Source organism: Peromyscus californicus, unplaced genomic scaffold (genome assembly GCF_007827085.1).
Source record: "Peromyscus californicus insignis strain IS unplaced genomic scaffold, ASM782708v3 Scaffold_3__1_contigs__length_106647218, whole genome shotgun sequence".
In the NCBI taxonomy this organism is placed as follows: Eukaryota; Metazoa; Chordata; class Mammalia; order Rodentia; family Cricetidae; genus Peromyscus; species Peromyscus californicus.
This window is the reverse complement of record NW_026294551.1, coordinates 65,830,574-65,846,468: the sequence shown is the minus strand read 5'-3', so window position 1 is coordinate 65,846,468 and position 15,895 is coordinate 65,830,574. Positions and strand designations below refer to the sequence as shown.

Here is a 15,895-nt window from a genome sequence, read left to right as displayed (position 1 = left end):
ACTAGAATGCACACTAAAGGTCAGTGGTAGTACGTCTATTTGGTTTGCAAACCTAGTTCTGGCATCTGTGTTCCTAACCCTCTACCTCCCTTCTTTTTGTAGCATACTGCTTTGGGTTCTAGATTCTTCTCGGTTTATGTATTCTGGATGACTCTTGCCTACTTCTTCAAGCACCAACAGTTAGCAAATGATTCCAATTAGCTACAAGAACCATCAATCCCTATGTCCCCTCAATGATTGGTTTGTGGACAAGAAAGTGATCCAGTGGGGTCAATGGACTCACACAGTATCAGTAAAGTTACTAGGAAAGCTAAGCCACCAGCCCAAAGCTGTCAGTGGTTCCTTAACACCATGTACAAAAGTGTCCTTCAACAAAGCCAAGGAAAAACAGCAGAGCCCAAGGGACAGACTCCTCACAGTGCCACACCTGAAGCAATACTGCTCCTCGATGTTCTAGCTTCGTTGGCTACTGTGTCCTCTCTTTATACCACTTCATTTGGGTTTTTATCATTTGTAGAGGAAGCACTTTGATGCCTGTGCTGGTTAGGTTTGGTCAACTTGACACAAACCTAGACATATCTGGGAAGAGGGAATCTTAATTGAGAAAATGCCCCATAAGACTGGCCTGTAGGTAGCCTGAGGGGTTGTCCTGATTAATAATTGATGCGGGAGAGCCCAACTTACTGTGGGTGGTGTCACCCCCTGGGCCAGTGGCCCCAGGCTGTATAGTCAGGCAGGCTGAGCAGGCTAGCGGGACTAAGTCAGGAAACACCATTCCTCCACGGAGTCTGAAGTCAGTTCCTGCCTCCAGGTTCCTGCCATGACTTCCTTCGGTGATGGAATGTATCACCCTTTCCTTCCTGAGTTGCTTTTGGTCATGGTGTTTATCACAGTGACAGAAAAGCAACTTCCCTTGAATGAAGGCACCCACTTAATTAATTTTATACAGATACAAAAAAATGCACTGAAAGCTGAGTCAAACAAGAGAGACCACAAATGACCTTGGCCATGTCACTGGACTTGAGCCTCTAAGGGACTCAGGTGGTACCACAACCAGTTGAAGAGAACCTGATATCCATCCATTTGTTTCAGGGTTCTTTCCTTCCTCTTTAAAAGAGGACTACTCCCAAAGAACCTGCAGGAACAATCCAATCTAGTTCTAAATAAACCCGCCCTTACCATTACTTAAATAGTAACCTCTCTGTCTCCCCCGACCCAAAAAAATGGGAGGGGGGGGCACACGCTAGGGAGCTGATTAAGCTTTAAGTTGGCAAAAGCCAGACACAGCAATCCATGCCTGTAATCCAGCACTGGTGAGCCAGAGACTAGAGGATCCCTGGCCCAGTCTCTGTCTGCTGCCTTTGGATCAGGACGTAGCTCTCAGCTACTGCTCCAGCACCATGTGTGGCACCATGCCCCCTACCATGACAATAATGGCCTCTGAGATGATAAGCAGGCCCCCAATTAAAGGATTTCTTTTGTAAGAGTTGCCATGGTCATGGTGTCTCTTCACAGCAATAGGACAGTGACTAAGACAGTCAGCTGACACATATGGAGAACGATGAACTCCAAGTCTGCTGTTGATGTTAAATATGCTGAAGTGACAACTGTACTATGGTTATGCAAAGGGACAGTCACATCTTCCCTACCTATCCTCCAACTGCTATGAGAACAAGGGGCATCTGAATACAGAGAAAGTACATGTGCAAGAGAAGTAGTGTGTCAACACTAGTGAGTGCACAGGAATGTTTTGTACTGGTTTTTTTTCCACCCTTTTTCTCGGTTTGATGTTGTTTCTAATATGCTATCAGCAATGTCATGCTTTGAATCTGAAATGTCCCCTAAGGGCTCATATTTGGAACCCAGTTCACAGCTGGTGGAACTATGCTGGAGGGCCGTGAAGGTTTTCAGAGGTGGGGCCTAGAAGGTCCCTAGGGGCAGGACTCTGACGGGTATGGCCCAGGCCACTCTCTGCTGCCATAAGAACAGCCACCACCTCACACTCCTGGTCAGGACTGAACTGCCGAGCCTTCCGCACTGAGATCCTAAGATCCTCTGAAAACATCAGCTAAGGTAAGCCTTTCCTCCCTTGGGCCGTTGATGTCGGGCATCTCAGCGGTGGTGATGTAAGAACTGCCGGGAGGCTGAGTGTTAGAAGTGACTGCTGAGCACACACCACAGGGAACGCACCATCTTCCCCAGGCCAGCACACTGCGACACAACACAAAGACTCTCACTCTCTACCTGCTGGGAGGGGAGAAAAGACGGCTGTGCTGCCTCCACACAGCCAGCAGCTCTACAGCCAAGCAACACCACATGCCTGTTGCTGCCTGCTGCTGAGATTGCTCAGGGTTGGGAGAGGTGGATGCAGAGGCAGGAGCAGCACATGATAACAAGCAGTATCTCATAAACTGACAGTGGAGTACATGGGAGCACCCACTCTGAGCTCTGACAAGACTGTCCCAAACCCATGGGGACAGTTCAGAGTCACCACCCAAGACCAGGCTCAGTCATGGGACTTCCTCATTCCCACGTTCTAAATGGTCACTAGCAGAGTCACTGTCAGTCACTGTCTGGCCACAGCAATGCTGAGCTCCAGGTCCAACGGGCAGGGCCCACACCTCATCATCTCTGATCAGAGACCTCATCCAATGGACACTTGACATCTGGTTCCATGAAGTCTGGTCAGCACTGTCAACTTTAAATGGCCAGCCGTACAGGCTTGATAAAGCATTCAAACAAATGAAGTATCCCATATAAACAGGTCAGGATGGGACACGTGCTGGGGAAGCAGATATGGGTTCTACACACTAACCTGGAGAGTAGGAGGCAGGGAAAATGTGTAGAATCCTTTTCTAGAACTATCAAGAATAAATCCTCCATGCTGGCAATCTCACTGGCTAGGAAATTACATCTTATTTTCATTATCTATTATACTATATGTGTTGTGGCGGGGGGGGGGGGGGGGGGGGGGGGTAATTTGAAACAAGGTCTTGATAAGTATAAGTAGCCCAAGTTGGCTATGAACTTGCAATCCGCCTGCCTCAGCCTCCCAAGTGGTGGGATCACAGGCATGTGCCACCACACCTGTCTACCCATTAAAATCTTACAAACAAAATAATGAAAATCCCCAAAATGGAATAACTTACCCTGGCAAGTTTCTCTGGTCTGGAAGAGACATGAAGCTGAGCAAATAGCTCTGTTATCTCCTTGGTAAAATCTTCATCCCCTAAAAACCAAGACCCACATAAAACATTTGAGAAAGACTGCCAAGGAGACTGTGCTGTCCAGATTTAAGTTAACTTGATACAAGCTGAGTCGTCTGAGAGGAGAGACCCTCGACTGAGAAAATGTCCCTCTGAGATGGGACTGTAGACAAGCCTGTGGAGCACTGTCGTTATCAGTGACTGTTCCGGGAGCCCAGCTGATTGTGGGCAGTATCACACCTGGGCTGGTGGTCCTGGGTTCTATAAGAAAACAAGCTGAGCAAGCCATGAAGAGCAAGCTAGTAGGCAGCTTCCCTCCATGACCTCTGCATCAGCTGCTGCCTCCAGGTTTCTTCCCTGTTTGAGTTCTTTCTCTGACTTCTACCAGCAATGAACTGTTACCTGAAAGTGTAAGCAAAATGAACCCTTTCCTTCCCAAGTTGCTTCTGGTCATGGTGTTTATCACAGCAATAAAGACCCTCACTAGGATAAGGAGACACAAACAAGCAAGCAAACAGGGGTCATGATCACAGCACACAAGAGACATCTGAAAAAACAGTAATGTCCTCCTCTCTTTCTCGTCTAAATCCTATCCATTGGCCCCTGCTGAGGCCCAGCCCATGCACTGCAGAACAGAACTCTTAAAACACAGAAATCTTTGAGCACAAACATATGTAAGAGTATTTCCTAATCCTAAGTCCATGATGCGTAAGAGCAAATTAGTTCTCCTTTATACCTATTTCCCCAAAAGCATCCCAAAAAAAATTCCAATGGGGCCATCTTGGTTCTTTTCCTTCAACTGTACTTTTGCCCTCTCTCTTGATAGCTAAGGCAGAGAATAAAAATGATTTACTGATCCCCAGTATGACAGGCTTTGGGAAAAGCTATTTACTGATACAGTCCTCACTCACATAACTCCTAGTCACAACCTACCATGAAAGACTACAAAACCTGACTTCCATAGTCATTTGCTTTTCCCAACTAAGCTCTAAGTATGACTCATGTAAGGGAGGACTCTGAATCCACCTGGAACACACACGGTCCAAGGAGTTTATAATTGCATTGAAGAAAAGAACAGGAATCTATGTTTACCTCACATAACAATACTACCCTGAGGTATATTTTAGATTGTTCGTAACAGAACACTATGGCAATGAATATATTAAATTTATAAGCATTCAAATATATTATCTGAGTGATCAAAAGGCTATTACTATCAAAAGCAGTGATGAAAAAAGTATGTGGTAATTGCTGTCAAAAACTGAGTATACAAACAGTTGCTGCATTAGAACAGAGGTAGTTGTTGGGCTGGGTGTGTGGCTCAATGGCCCAAGTGTTTGTTTAGATGCATGGATGGAAAGGAAGCTGGGCACTGCTGCTTAAGAGGGCTGTGGGTAGCCGGGCGGTGGTGGCGCACGCCTTTAATCCCAGCACTCGGGAGGCAGAGGCCGGCGGATCTCTGTGAGTTCGAGGCCAGCCTGGGCTACCAAGTGAGTCCCAGGAAAGGCGCAAAGCTACACAGAGAAACCCTGTCTCGAAAAACCAAAAAAAAAAAAAAAAAAAAAAAAAAAAAAAAAAAAAAAAGAGGGCTGTGGGTAGAGGCCGTAGTTGTCCGTAAGGGAAGATTCTGAAATGAGGTCTAGAAAACACAGGGGCTCATAGGAACGAAAACAACCAACATCCAGAGCTGGGCTCTGCACTGTCTCCTCCTGTTATACCCACATTTTTGTCTTAGCAGTAACAGTGACATACAACTAACTACCTAGTCACTGAGCATTTTCCACCAAAACCAGAGAACCAGGACAGGGCAGGCAGGGGGATCACAGAGGAGAGCTGAGGCAGGAGGATCACAGAGGAGAGCTGAGGCAGGGCGGGCAGGAGGACTGTGCTGGAAGCCACTGCTGTGTTTTCAAAGTCTTCACTCCTAGCAAAGGTAAGAAGAAATATCACAGACTGTTCCATCTGTTCAGAAAACTTGGGACCCTCTGAACAGTAAAGAAAAACGAAGATTTCTAATACTGTGCAAACCCAAGTGTTGAATAAATTAAAAAAAAAATACTGTTAATGTTTCCGTGTACAAATAACCTAAATTAGGTTGACAAATAAATACGAAATGGCATGCCTTGGTCTGGTTAGGAACAATGGAACAACTTAAACCAAAACTGCTTTACTGGTTTCCTGTTAAGGCTTTTAAAATGCAGATTCTTTTTACCTATTTACTTACGTTTTCTAAATAATGAAAATAATAGTGAATGTTTGTTAGTTACCTATTATGTGCCTGACTATAAATATACTTAATTTATTCCTCATAACACCATGAGAGGAATTCGGTCATCTTCTAACCAAGATGAAACAAAGGCTCTGTGCTGAGACACTTGTAGAAGTTACATGGCTTTGCGAGAGGCAGGTCTTCATTTGGAAGCCAAGTCTAACTTCAAATTGTATCACTTGGGGTTCTAAACTGGCATCTTAAGATCGCCAGACCATTTCTAAGACATACATTCAAATACCAGTTCTAATCAAGAGCTGAACTTTTACACAAGCTGTCACTTAGTGAGATGTTACATACACAGCCATCTTGACTTCTCAGTCCACAAAGAGAACAGAAAACATCCCTGTCTTAGGTAAAAGTCACACTCAGCTCTGTTCTTCTCTCACAGAAAAGGCCCTAAGATCTGTCTCAGGGGAGCTTTGCCTTGCTCTCAGTAGACTGAGGAAGTTATTTGATTTCCCACTCATAGTAGATTGGAAATGAGAAAAATTAAGTGAGACCGAGAGCTGTCCAACGCAAGCTTCCCATACTCCACAGAAGTAAAAGATAAACTCACAGAAGGACAGGGACACACAGCTCTAAAGAGCAATCGCAGAGGGTTTTTAAAGTGCTGCAGTTTAGCATAATTAACCCAGAAATTCTCAAACATTAAAACCCTGTGGCCTCCCAGGAGCTTTTATTTTAAATGCAAATTATATAATTTAAGTGAATTAAAAATTAAAACAAATGTCTAAAGTATTTATTCATTAAAAATAATAAACATTATAATCAGGACATATTGTATGAGAAAAGGATCTATTTTCAATAAATGAAAAAATGCAAACTATTCATAATAATAATGAACTAAGGGTGGGAAGATGGCTCCATGGGCAAAGGGCCTGCTGTGCAAGGACGGTGACTTGCATCTAGATCTGCAGCACGCACATGAAAAGCCAGGCATGACAGCTCGCGTCTGCAATAGCAATGCTGGAAGGCAGGGCAGAGGACACTGGGAGCTCACTGGCCAGCCAGCCAGCCTAGCAGAAACTGGAGCTCCAGACTCATTGAGGGACCATCTCTAAAAATATATAGAGGAAGGCACCTAACATCATCCTCTGGCCTCAACAAGAACATGTACACATGGTCATAAGCACCCCCTGCACCCCCCACCCCAACCCACCCCCACACACAAATGGTACTAGCCCCACTACTTGTTAATAAAATGAACTTCTTTTTGAAACAGGGCCTAAGTAGGGCCTAACTTGAACAGAAGCTCTTGCCTCCACTCCCAAGTGCAGAGATTACAGGTATGGGCCACATGTCCTGTTTTATGTGGTTGTGGGACTGAACCCAAAGTATGTGGACAATACCCAACCTTACAGAGAGAGATGCACTGTGCAAAGGAAAGATGCATGCTAACGACTTTTCAGATAACAGTAACAATTACCCTTGAATAATCTTGTGTGTGTGCATGCCAGAAAGGGAGAAGGAGTGGGAGAAGTGGAGAGAAAAGAGAGAGAAGACGAGAGGGAGAGGGGCCAGGGACAACCTTAGGTGTGAGTCCTCGCCTTTCTCTTTAAGACGGGGTCTCTGCAGTTCACTGCACTGTCCTCCAGGCTAACTGGCCTGCAGGCTTCCAGGGATTCCCCAGTCTCTACCTGGCACCTCCCTGTAAGAACGCTAAGGTTACAGCTCTCTACCATGCCCAGTTTCCACATGAGATCTGGAGATTCAAACTCAGTTCCAACACTTGCATGGCAAGCATTTTACCCACCAAGCCATCTCTCTAACCCCCACCGAATAATACTACAGAAAAACTCAACAGGTGCTTATTTCTTAAAGGTTAGTTGCAATAGTCTATATGACAACGAACTGAAGACTCACTACCCAGTTTTGTACACTATGTCTTCAACTAGAGCCCACTAGGCCATCTCTTGCTCAGGTGTAATTATATACATCACACACCAGTCAGCGAAAAAAGTTCATTTCTATTATGAGATATCCAAACTGCTGACACATTTCACTATAAAACATACAAAAGTGAATGTTACTGTTACTATCACCACAGGATTCCTCAGAAGAGTGTGCAAACAGCACTGGAAACTGCAAGTTCATCAAAATGATAAACATGTCCCACAAAATTCTAACTTCCACTTATTCTGAATTTTTATCATCAGTGACTTAAACAAGTCAAGGGTCACTTCATTTACCTTGTTGTTGCTTTTTAAAAATTAATTTTATTTTAATTATATTTGTGTTGGGGGGGTATGTATGGTAGTTTGAATAAGAATGGCCCCCACATATCTGAATGATTAGGGAGTGGCACTATTTGAAAGGATTAGGGGTATGGCCTTGGTGGAGTGGGTGTGGCCTTGTTGGGGTAGGTGTGGCTTTTTTGGAGGAACTGTGTCAATGCAGGTGAGCTTTGAGGTTTCAAAAGCCCAGGTTCCATGGCGTTCTTTCTTCCTGCTGCCTGAGGATATGGATGTAGAACTGTCAACTACCTCTCCAACACGTCTGCCTACATGCTGCCATGCTCCCTGCTATGATGAAAATGGACTAAACCTCTGAAATTGTAAGCAAGCCCCAATTAAATGCTTTCTCTCATAGGAGTTGCACATAAGTGCACATAAGACACATAAGTGGTCATGGTGTCTCTTCACAGTAACAGAATATTAAGATGGGGTATGTGCATAGAGGTCAAAAGAGGACATTGGACTCCCTGGAGATGTCATTATAGGCAGTTGTAGGCCACCTGATATGAATGCTGGGAACTGAACCTGGGTCCTGTGCAAGAGCAGCTCTTCACCACTGGGCCATCTCTCCTGCCCTGATATTATTTTGTTTTTTGATTGTTTGATTTTTGGTTTTTTGAGACAGTCTCACTATGTAGCCCAGGCTGGCCTGGAACTTAATTCACTCCTCTTGCCTTTGCTGGGGTTATAGGCATGTTCCACCAACTACTCCCTTCTGAATGGCCTATGCAGCTGTTCATACTTCCAAGTGAAAACAGTCTTCTGTGTCAGAAGAGAGTTCAGCTCAAACTCAAACACAACATGCTCTTCCTGAGACAACGATCATCCTCAGTGTCTGCTGCACAGAATAAGGGAGTGCACTTTAGAGTCGAGATCTGATAACACTAATAACTGATACCGTTTCCCCCACTCCAAGGGTCAATGAAATGCACCCTCTTCTTGGAACTGAGTGTGCGGCAGTAAAGACAGCACAGCAGTGAGCCACTGCGGCCACGCTGACAGAGCCATACTGTGGCAGCAATGGTTCCACAGCTGCTGTTCTTCATCATCCAGGTGTTCAAACAGTAAAAGCTAAACTAAAACTCCTCAGGGGAAGTTCTATTCCGTTTTGACAGTGCTGCGCAGGTCTGACTCGGACATAGGCTCTCCACACCACACTTCATAAACTACCAGCTTAACCTGCCACACAGGCAGCAGGCTCTGTGTGCCAGGACGATCCCTAAAGTTACCTTTACATTCAACTTCAATGTTTCTAACTGCTTGCTTCATCAAAAAAAAAAAAAAAAGGCAAAAATTGTCATTAAACTCTACTTTCTTAATCTTGGAAATATTTTCAACTGAAATATCCAAATAAAAACCACTCTCCTGATCAGAGCTTAAGACGCACTTGCCCAGGAACTACACTATAAATAAACCGTATTTCCTAATAATTTTGCGTTTCAACACTTACATTCCCTAACACACACAGATATTGAATTGTAAACATGAGAAAGGACAAAGGATCACTGCAGTCTGGGTAACAACTGCCTTGCATGCTTCAGGATGGGGTCAGGGGCTGGAGAAGCGGGAAGGGAAGACACGGATGAGATGTCTAAGTAGACACCAAGGGTCACACAGAAAGGATCCTGACAGGAGCAACTCTCAAGCAGAAGCGCAGGCAGAGCTGTGCAGATCAGACTCAGGGAAGTGGCAGGGTCCTGCAGCAGAGGGTGTGGGCAAGCCCTGGGGAGGGGAAAGCATGGAGGATCTATAAGAAAAGTGCCATCGGGCCAGTAACTGACTCCAGGGAATCACTGCAGCCAACAAGGGAGCCACCCACTTGGGTACAGAAGCCTGCGTTACCTTGTCTCTCCTCCTCCTCTTCCTCACAGAACTCTGCTAGGGAAAACGCTTCTTTGAGCTGTTCTAGCTCAAGTCTTGTGGTCTGTAATTCTTCTCCACTCAGAGAACTAAGGATAGATTTCACCTAAATAGATATGAGACAATGAAAATTTGTAGGAAAATTAAGAGAATCTCAAATAGAGATGAGTCCACGGGTCAACTGAAATCTGAATTATAAACTAACCAGTCAGCACAAGCTGCTCTGGAGAGGAAGGGGAGCAGTATCTCACCAGGGAGCCCAGACTAGTCCTCAACTCTCAAATCTCCTGCCTCAGCCTTCTGAGAATGGGGACTATAGGCTGGTGTCACCATGGCCAACTCCTATTCCTTAGAAATTTTAACTCAGAGCTGGAGAGATGGCTCAGTGGTTAAGCACCAGCTGTTCTTCCAGAGGACCCAGATTCAATTTCCAGCATTCACATGGCAGCTCAACTGTCTATAACTCTGATCCCAGGGGATCTGACACCCTCACACAGACACACATGCAGGCAAAACATCAAAGCACATAAAATAAGAATGAATAAATCATTTTTTTAAAAAACAAAACAAAAACTGTAACTCAAGAAGCTAATTCCTACAGAAAGGTAGGTTGAGGCAGTCTGTACTTTCCAAAGTACCACGGGCTTAAAAGCAGCTTAGAAACAAAGGGAAATGAAACAGTCTTCAATTGGGCTGGAGATGGCTCAGCAGCTAAGAGTGTGTGCTTCTCCTCTAGTGGACCTGAGTTTAGATCTCAACACCCACACCATGCTACTCACTACCACCCATAATCCCTGCTCCAGGGATCTGGTATCCTCTCCTGGCATCCACAGTACGTGCCGCACATGGCATACACATACACAAATTAAAAAGTAAACTTGATCCAAGTATGATGTCCACCTTTCATCCTAACACTCAGGAAACACAATCAGATCTCAGTGAGTTTGAGGCCAGCCTAGTCTACACAGTAAATTCAGGCTGGTCAGGACTACACAGTGAGGTCCTGTTTATACACACACACACACACACACACACACACACACACACACAGAGCCTGGAACCAACTAAAAGCCAACAGTTAACTGTATGCAAACTGGCAGCTTAAGTCAGTAAGTTTTTTGGCAGCTAAAGCCAAAGAGACTGCAGAAAATAGACAAATACGAACAGACAGATGATGGGAAATGTACATGTGTTAAGAACTCTTTTTTAATCCTTCCCTTTCTGTGTAATAAGGACAATCACCTGATTCTTTCTGGCACTTAGTTCCTACATGGTTTCTGCTTGCTGTGTAGGGAGGGCACTTCCAAAGTCCCAAGCCTCCACAAAACCACCTCACCTTCCGAATGCACAGCAGAAGAGTGTCTGCAGCACCCCTTTGTGTGAAGACTTTCAGGAGGGGTTCGGGGTTGGGAATTACCTTTATTTCACTTTCTCGGGAGAGCATCTCCAGAGCTTCTAGATGTGAAAGGCCTTGAAACTCATCAAAGAGTAGCCCATAATGAGTTTTCTTGTCTGTTTCCATGGTTACCTCGCTGGAGGGCCGCTGCTCTTCTTTGTCCTTCACCTCTCGTAAAACCTAAAAAGAGATGGAAGTGTCGTACTGCACCAAGTAATGAGTGCTCCAGAGTGAGATCACAGAGCACACGGGAGCACAGCTGCTCGGGCTCCATCCAGAGCACGGCCCCTTCAATCTGGGCTCCACATTCAAACCCAAGGAGCTGGGGGACAGCAGGAACCACGTTATCACACAGAATCTCACACTAGACAGTAACACCGGAGACACCAGGTGCTGGTCTGTGGGGGTTTAAAAGCTAATCTAACAGCTCTGACAGGGTTTAACATCCCACTCTGCTGACGGGAAGCTACTGAGGAAGGGAAACAGAGGGACAAACAGCTGGAACTCCTCTATGCACTGGAGCTCTCACTGCTCACCCCATAACCCCAAAGGATTCAAAAGAAACAAACACCAACAAGGTTCCCAAGTCAACGTCGGAAAAAATCCAATCAAAACACAAGCAGGAATTGCACAGGTCTTCACCTTCAGTACCTGTGACAGTGTAGAATTCCGGTTCATCAAGCCCTTGGTTCTTTTAAATCCAGGATCCCCTTCTGCAATGACATCCATTGTCTTCTTCCCAATGAATTCCAAGGCATCCAAGCCCCCGCTGATAACGCTCTTGCCCTAGGAAAGCCATGAAACTCCATTACAACACTGAGGGTGTTTACAAATTGACTCTTGAGTAAAGGCTGACCAGAGTGGGGCTGGTATGCAGGCCTGCAGTCCCAGCTATGAGGAGGATGCAGGAGGAGAATGTTCAGGTACAGCAAAGGAACATCCAGTAAACTCTGGCCAGTCTGGGCAAATGATGAGAACCCTCCTCAGAATCAAAAGTTAAAGGCAGCTAGGGATGTATTGCTAAATTTAGTGGTGGAGTATTTGTTTGCCATGTGTAAGGAGGCTCCAGGCTCAATCCCAGTACGGGGGGGGGGGGGGCCAACACTACCAAGCGCTGGCAGCCTGAGAAGCAGCTGAAGTGAAGCAATCATACACCACTCACACAAATGCACACAGGTAGAACCATTTTGGGAAACTGGGGGTCAGCAGCAACCCACTCACAGTTACATACCCAAGAGCAATGTGTGCAGAGATGTACTAGAAGACATGTATAAGAGTGTGTGCGATGTAACACTCTGTAACAGTTTACATTGGAGCCTGGCATGGTGGTTACCAACTGTAAGAGCAATAATGTATGACCAAGTCCCACTAGGAATACAGCAAAGCTGCAACCTGGGTATTACAGACACAGTGAGTGTGTGAGAACACCGGATGCATACCTAGGCCTCCATTTGGCAGAAGAGCAGGTCAAAACTAACTCACAACAGCAGAAGTCCTGGCAGTGGCCATCTGAGTTGGGGGAAGAACACATGCCTCAAGAAAGAAAGGCAATGGACTTATAGGATTCTTACTACGGTTGAAAGTAGTCTGCTATGAAAATTCAAACTGAACACGTATGAAGTCATAGTCTATATACTGCCATATTTCAAAAGCTAAAATGGGGTTAAGCATGGTAAAGCATGCCTGCAATCCCTACACTTGGGATCAGAGGCAGGATGACTGCATATTGGAGACTGTCTGGGCTATAAAGCAAGACCCTGTCTCAAAAAGAGTTTAAAGCAAAGAAACAAAATAAAAAATACTAGCCACCTACCCTCATGTAGGAAAGACATTAAGAGCCCTATGTGATCCTTTTTTAAACATTCTCATCATCTATAGTTTAGCAAGTGTCCGTTAAAAAGGTCAAATGTCCCTTCTGATTATTAGAGAAATATCTCTGGAAAGCAAAAACACTCCCTAAGGACACCAAACCACGACTTGACAGTCTCTAAAATAATCAGCTCTCACTCCACTTCCCTGGCTCTTACTCTAGTGAGTGACCCTCGGGGATCTGGCCTCTCTCAGGAGCAATAGTACTCACGCATCCCGAGAAAGGGAGGTGGGCACACAGCCCATCAGAACGACACAGGCCAGGCTCCTGCACTTTTTGCTCACCGTGCTCTGCACAGCTGTTGAGATGGTCGAGAGCATCCCAAAAGGCCCAGGCATTGGTGAGCTTTCGTTCTCACTGGCATTTGTTTCTCCTGAAACAAAGGTTTGGAAACATGAAAGAAAGGGTCATTAATTGCTTCAATAGCAAATATGTGGTTTTTTAAAAACCAGACCCTGTTTCTCCACACAAAGCCCCAGGCCTTTCTGTATTTATTTTAAAACATCTGCCTATGTTAAAATGAAAGTTAAAGTGGGCAGATTTTTTTCTCATTTATTTCATTTAAAAAATAAAATCAAGTCTTGAACAAACTAAAGATTGATATGCAATCAGACTATATATTGAATGATCTCAGAGACACAAACTTCTGGACAAGGGAAAACTATTCAGCACTCGGAAACAGACAAGTGATTGCCCAGGGGTAAGAGTTACATGGGTCTTTTCATTAATAACATACTCTTACATTCCAAGTATAAGATCCAGGGAAGTGCCTATCAGTGTTCTATTGGTTACGTAATATAAACATAACTACCTCTCCAAACATCCAAACATAACACTATACAGCTAAAAGTAAACTATAACTCACGTTGTCATCAAACAGACCAGCATTACAAGGTGATCGTGTCTCAAAACAGTCTGTTCCATTTTATACTTTAAAAAGCCTGTAAGAGCTCAGCTTTGGAGGGTAAGGGGGTGTGATTAGGTGTTCAAGTGTGTGGAGTACACGTTTGTGTGCATATATGTAGAGACCAGAGGTTAACCCTGGATGATCCGTGGAAAAGCATTTTTTCTGAGACAGTCTCTCACTGGGACCTGGGGCTCACTGATAAAGCTAGCTGGTCATCAAGCCCCAGACAGCTTCCTATCTCTGCCTTCCCAACAGTGTATTACAGCTTATTTCACATGGGTTCTGGGGTGGAACTCAGGTCCTCCTGCTATAGCAAACAGGTTACAGACTGAGCTACTAAATGATCTGAGGCTTCTGCTTCCAGTTACAATGTATTAACTGCTGGACTTGCCCTCCTACCACGGCAGCCAGAAAACCTCATAACAGATTGGAAACAATGTTCAGAGTCAGACAAGAGGAGACTTTGGACCAACAGAAGAGAGAGAAAGTGACTGCTGTGACTGAACTGGCTTGCTGTCCAGAAGAACTTTCCAACTACCACACAGAGAGGGAAAGGCAGAGACAAGAGACAGCAAGAGTTGAGGGGAATCTGCAGACTGGAGAATATGGAGGCATCCCAGAACTCTAAGCCTCTACACACATATGCTGGGTGCCTCTCCATGAACACTGCACTGCTCAGTATTCAGTATACAGGCACAAGGAGACTCCCCAAGGCTGGAAAAAGAGCCTGCCTTGGAGCAGGAAGCTAAACAATCCCCACAACTCACACTAGGCTGAGAAACTTGACTTCCAACCCACCAAGCAGACTCACTAAGCACCTGGGAAGTGGATAGAGCCCCCAGAAGAGCCGTACCTGAACCAAACCCTTCAAGTAAAAGCTACTCCAGGCTCAGTCTAAGCAAGCACACCAACCTTTTTGGTTTTGTTTTGAGATAGGGTCTGGCTATGCAGTCCAGGCTGGTCTCAGATTCTCTATCCTCCTGCCTCCACTTCCTGACTGCTAAAATAACTGCTGTGTGCCACCATACCCAGCTCAGAAACATTAAACAGATCCATTTAAGCCACACATACCATAACTACTTGGAAAAAAAAAAAAAAGCAGAGAAAAACATGGCCCTTTAAAGCAACACATATTCCTAAAGAATGACCAAACAACTTGCTTTGTAGCATCAGCCTTTCTTAAAGTTCTGAAAAGACTCATCATGATGACAATATCCTTGGTAGTGGAATTAACACACACAGTGGAAAGGACGTCTTATCAAAAAGCAGTCTATTCTAATTCGGAAAATTCTATTATTCTTTACTTCTTTTTTAAATTTTTATTTCTGGGCTAATTTTATTTCTAGGGTTTCTCTGTATAGCCCTGGCTATCCCGGAACTCACTTTGTAGACCAGGCTGGCCTCAAACTTGGAGATCTACCTGCCTCTGCCTCCCGAGTGCTAGGATTAAAGGCGTGCACCACCACCGCCTGGCTATTATTCTTATTAAACTACAATCCAAGCCCACGTAATTTCCACTGAGTAGAACTGCTCTCATCCCTTGAGCCACAAATACTAAGCCTGAGCCCTGTTCTCCGTTCTCATATTCAGAGACATAAAGAGAACCAGTAAACGGGGCTGGAGAGATAGCCCAGTGGTTAAGAGCACTGACTGCTCTTCCAGGACCCAGGTTCAATTCCCAGCACCCACATGGCAGCTCACAACTGTCTGTAACTCCAGTTCCAGGGGACCCAACACCTATGGCAAAACACCAATGCACATAAAATAAAAATAAAATTAAAAAATAAAAAAGAACCATCTCTCTCTCTCCCCCTTTCCCCCTTCCCCCCCCCCCCCCTTCTTTCTCTCTCTCTCTGGTCATTACATTTTCATATCTACTATGACACTTCCACTTGTAAGACATTAACTCTATAGCTATTCCACCATGGAGCTCACTGTGAAGGACTTTAGTGTTTCAGTGTTTTTTTTTTTGACGAGAGAGAGAGAGAGAGACTGACAGACAGACTGACAGACAGACAGACACAGACAGACCATAAGGAAAGCCAGGTATAGGCTCAGGCCTGTGATCCCAGGACTTGAGGGCTGAGATAGGAGACTCTGCAAGTTCAAGGCCAACCAGGGTAAGAAGGAAAGAGGAAAGGGGGTGAGGA

General features: G+C 45.0%; 1 protein-coding gene across 4 annotated transcripts in view; it reads right to left on the bottom strand.

Moving 5' to 3' along the window:
• Fam114a2 (family with sequence similarity 114 member A2) overlaps positions 1–15,895 on the bottom strand; it is a 36,066-nt gene that overhangs the window by 13,880 nt on the left and 6,291 nt on the right. For all 4 annotated transcript variants that reach the window (XM_052757588.1, XM_052757589.1, XM_052757590.1 and 1 more), the window contains exons 5-9: positions 13,123–13,211; positions 11,620–11,754; positions 10,990–11,148; positions 9,555–9,678; positions 3,150–3,229 (exon numbers count right to left, since the gene is read on the bottom strand). In XM_052757588.1, the coding sequence (XP_052613548.1) occupies positions 3,150–3,229; positions 9,555–9,678; positions 10,990–11,148; positions 11,620–11,754; positions 13,123–13,211 (587 nt within the window). The remainder of the gene's footprint in view (positions 1–3,149; positions 3,230–9,554; positions 9,679–10,989; positions 11,149–11,619; positions 11,755–13,122; positions 13,212–15,895) is intronic.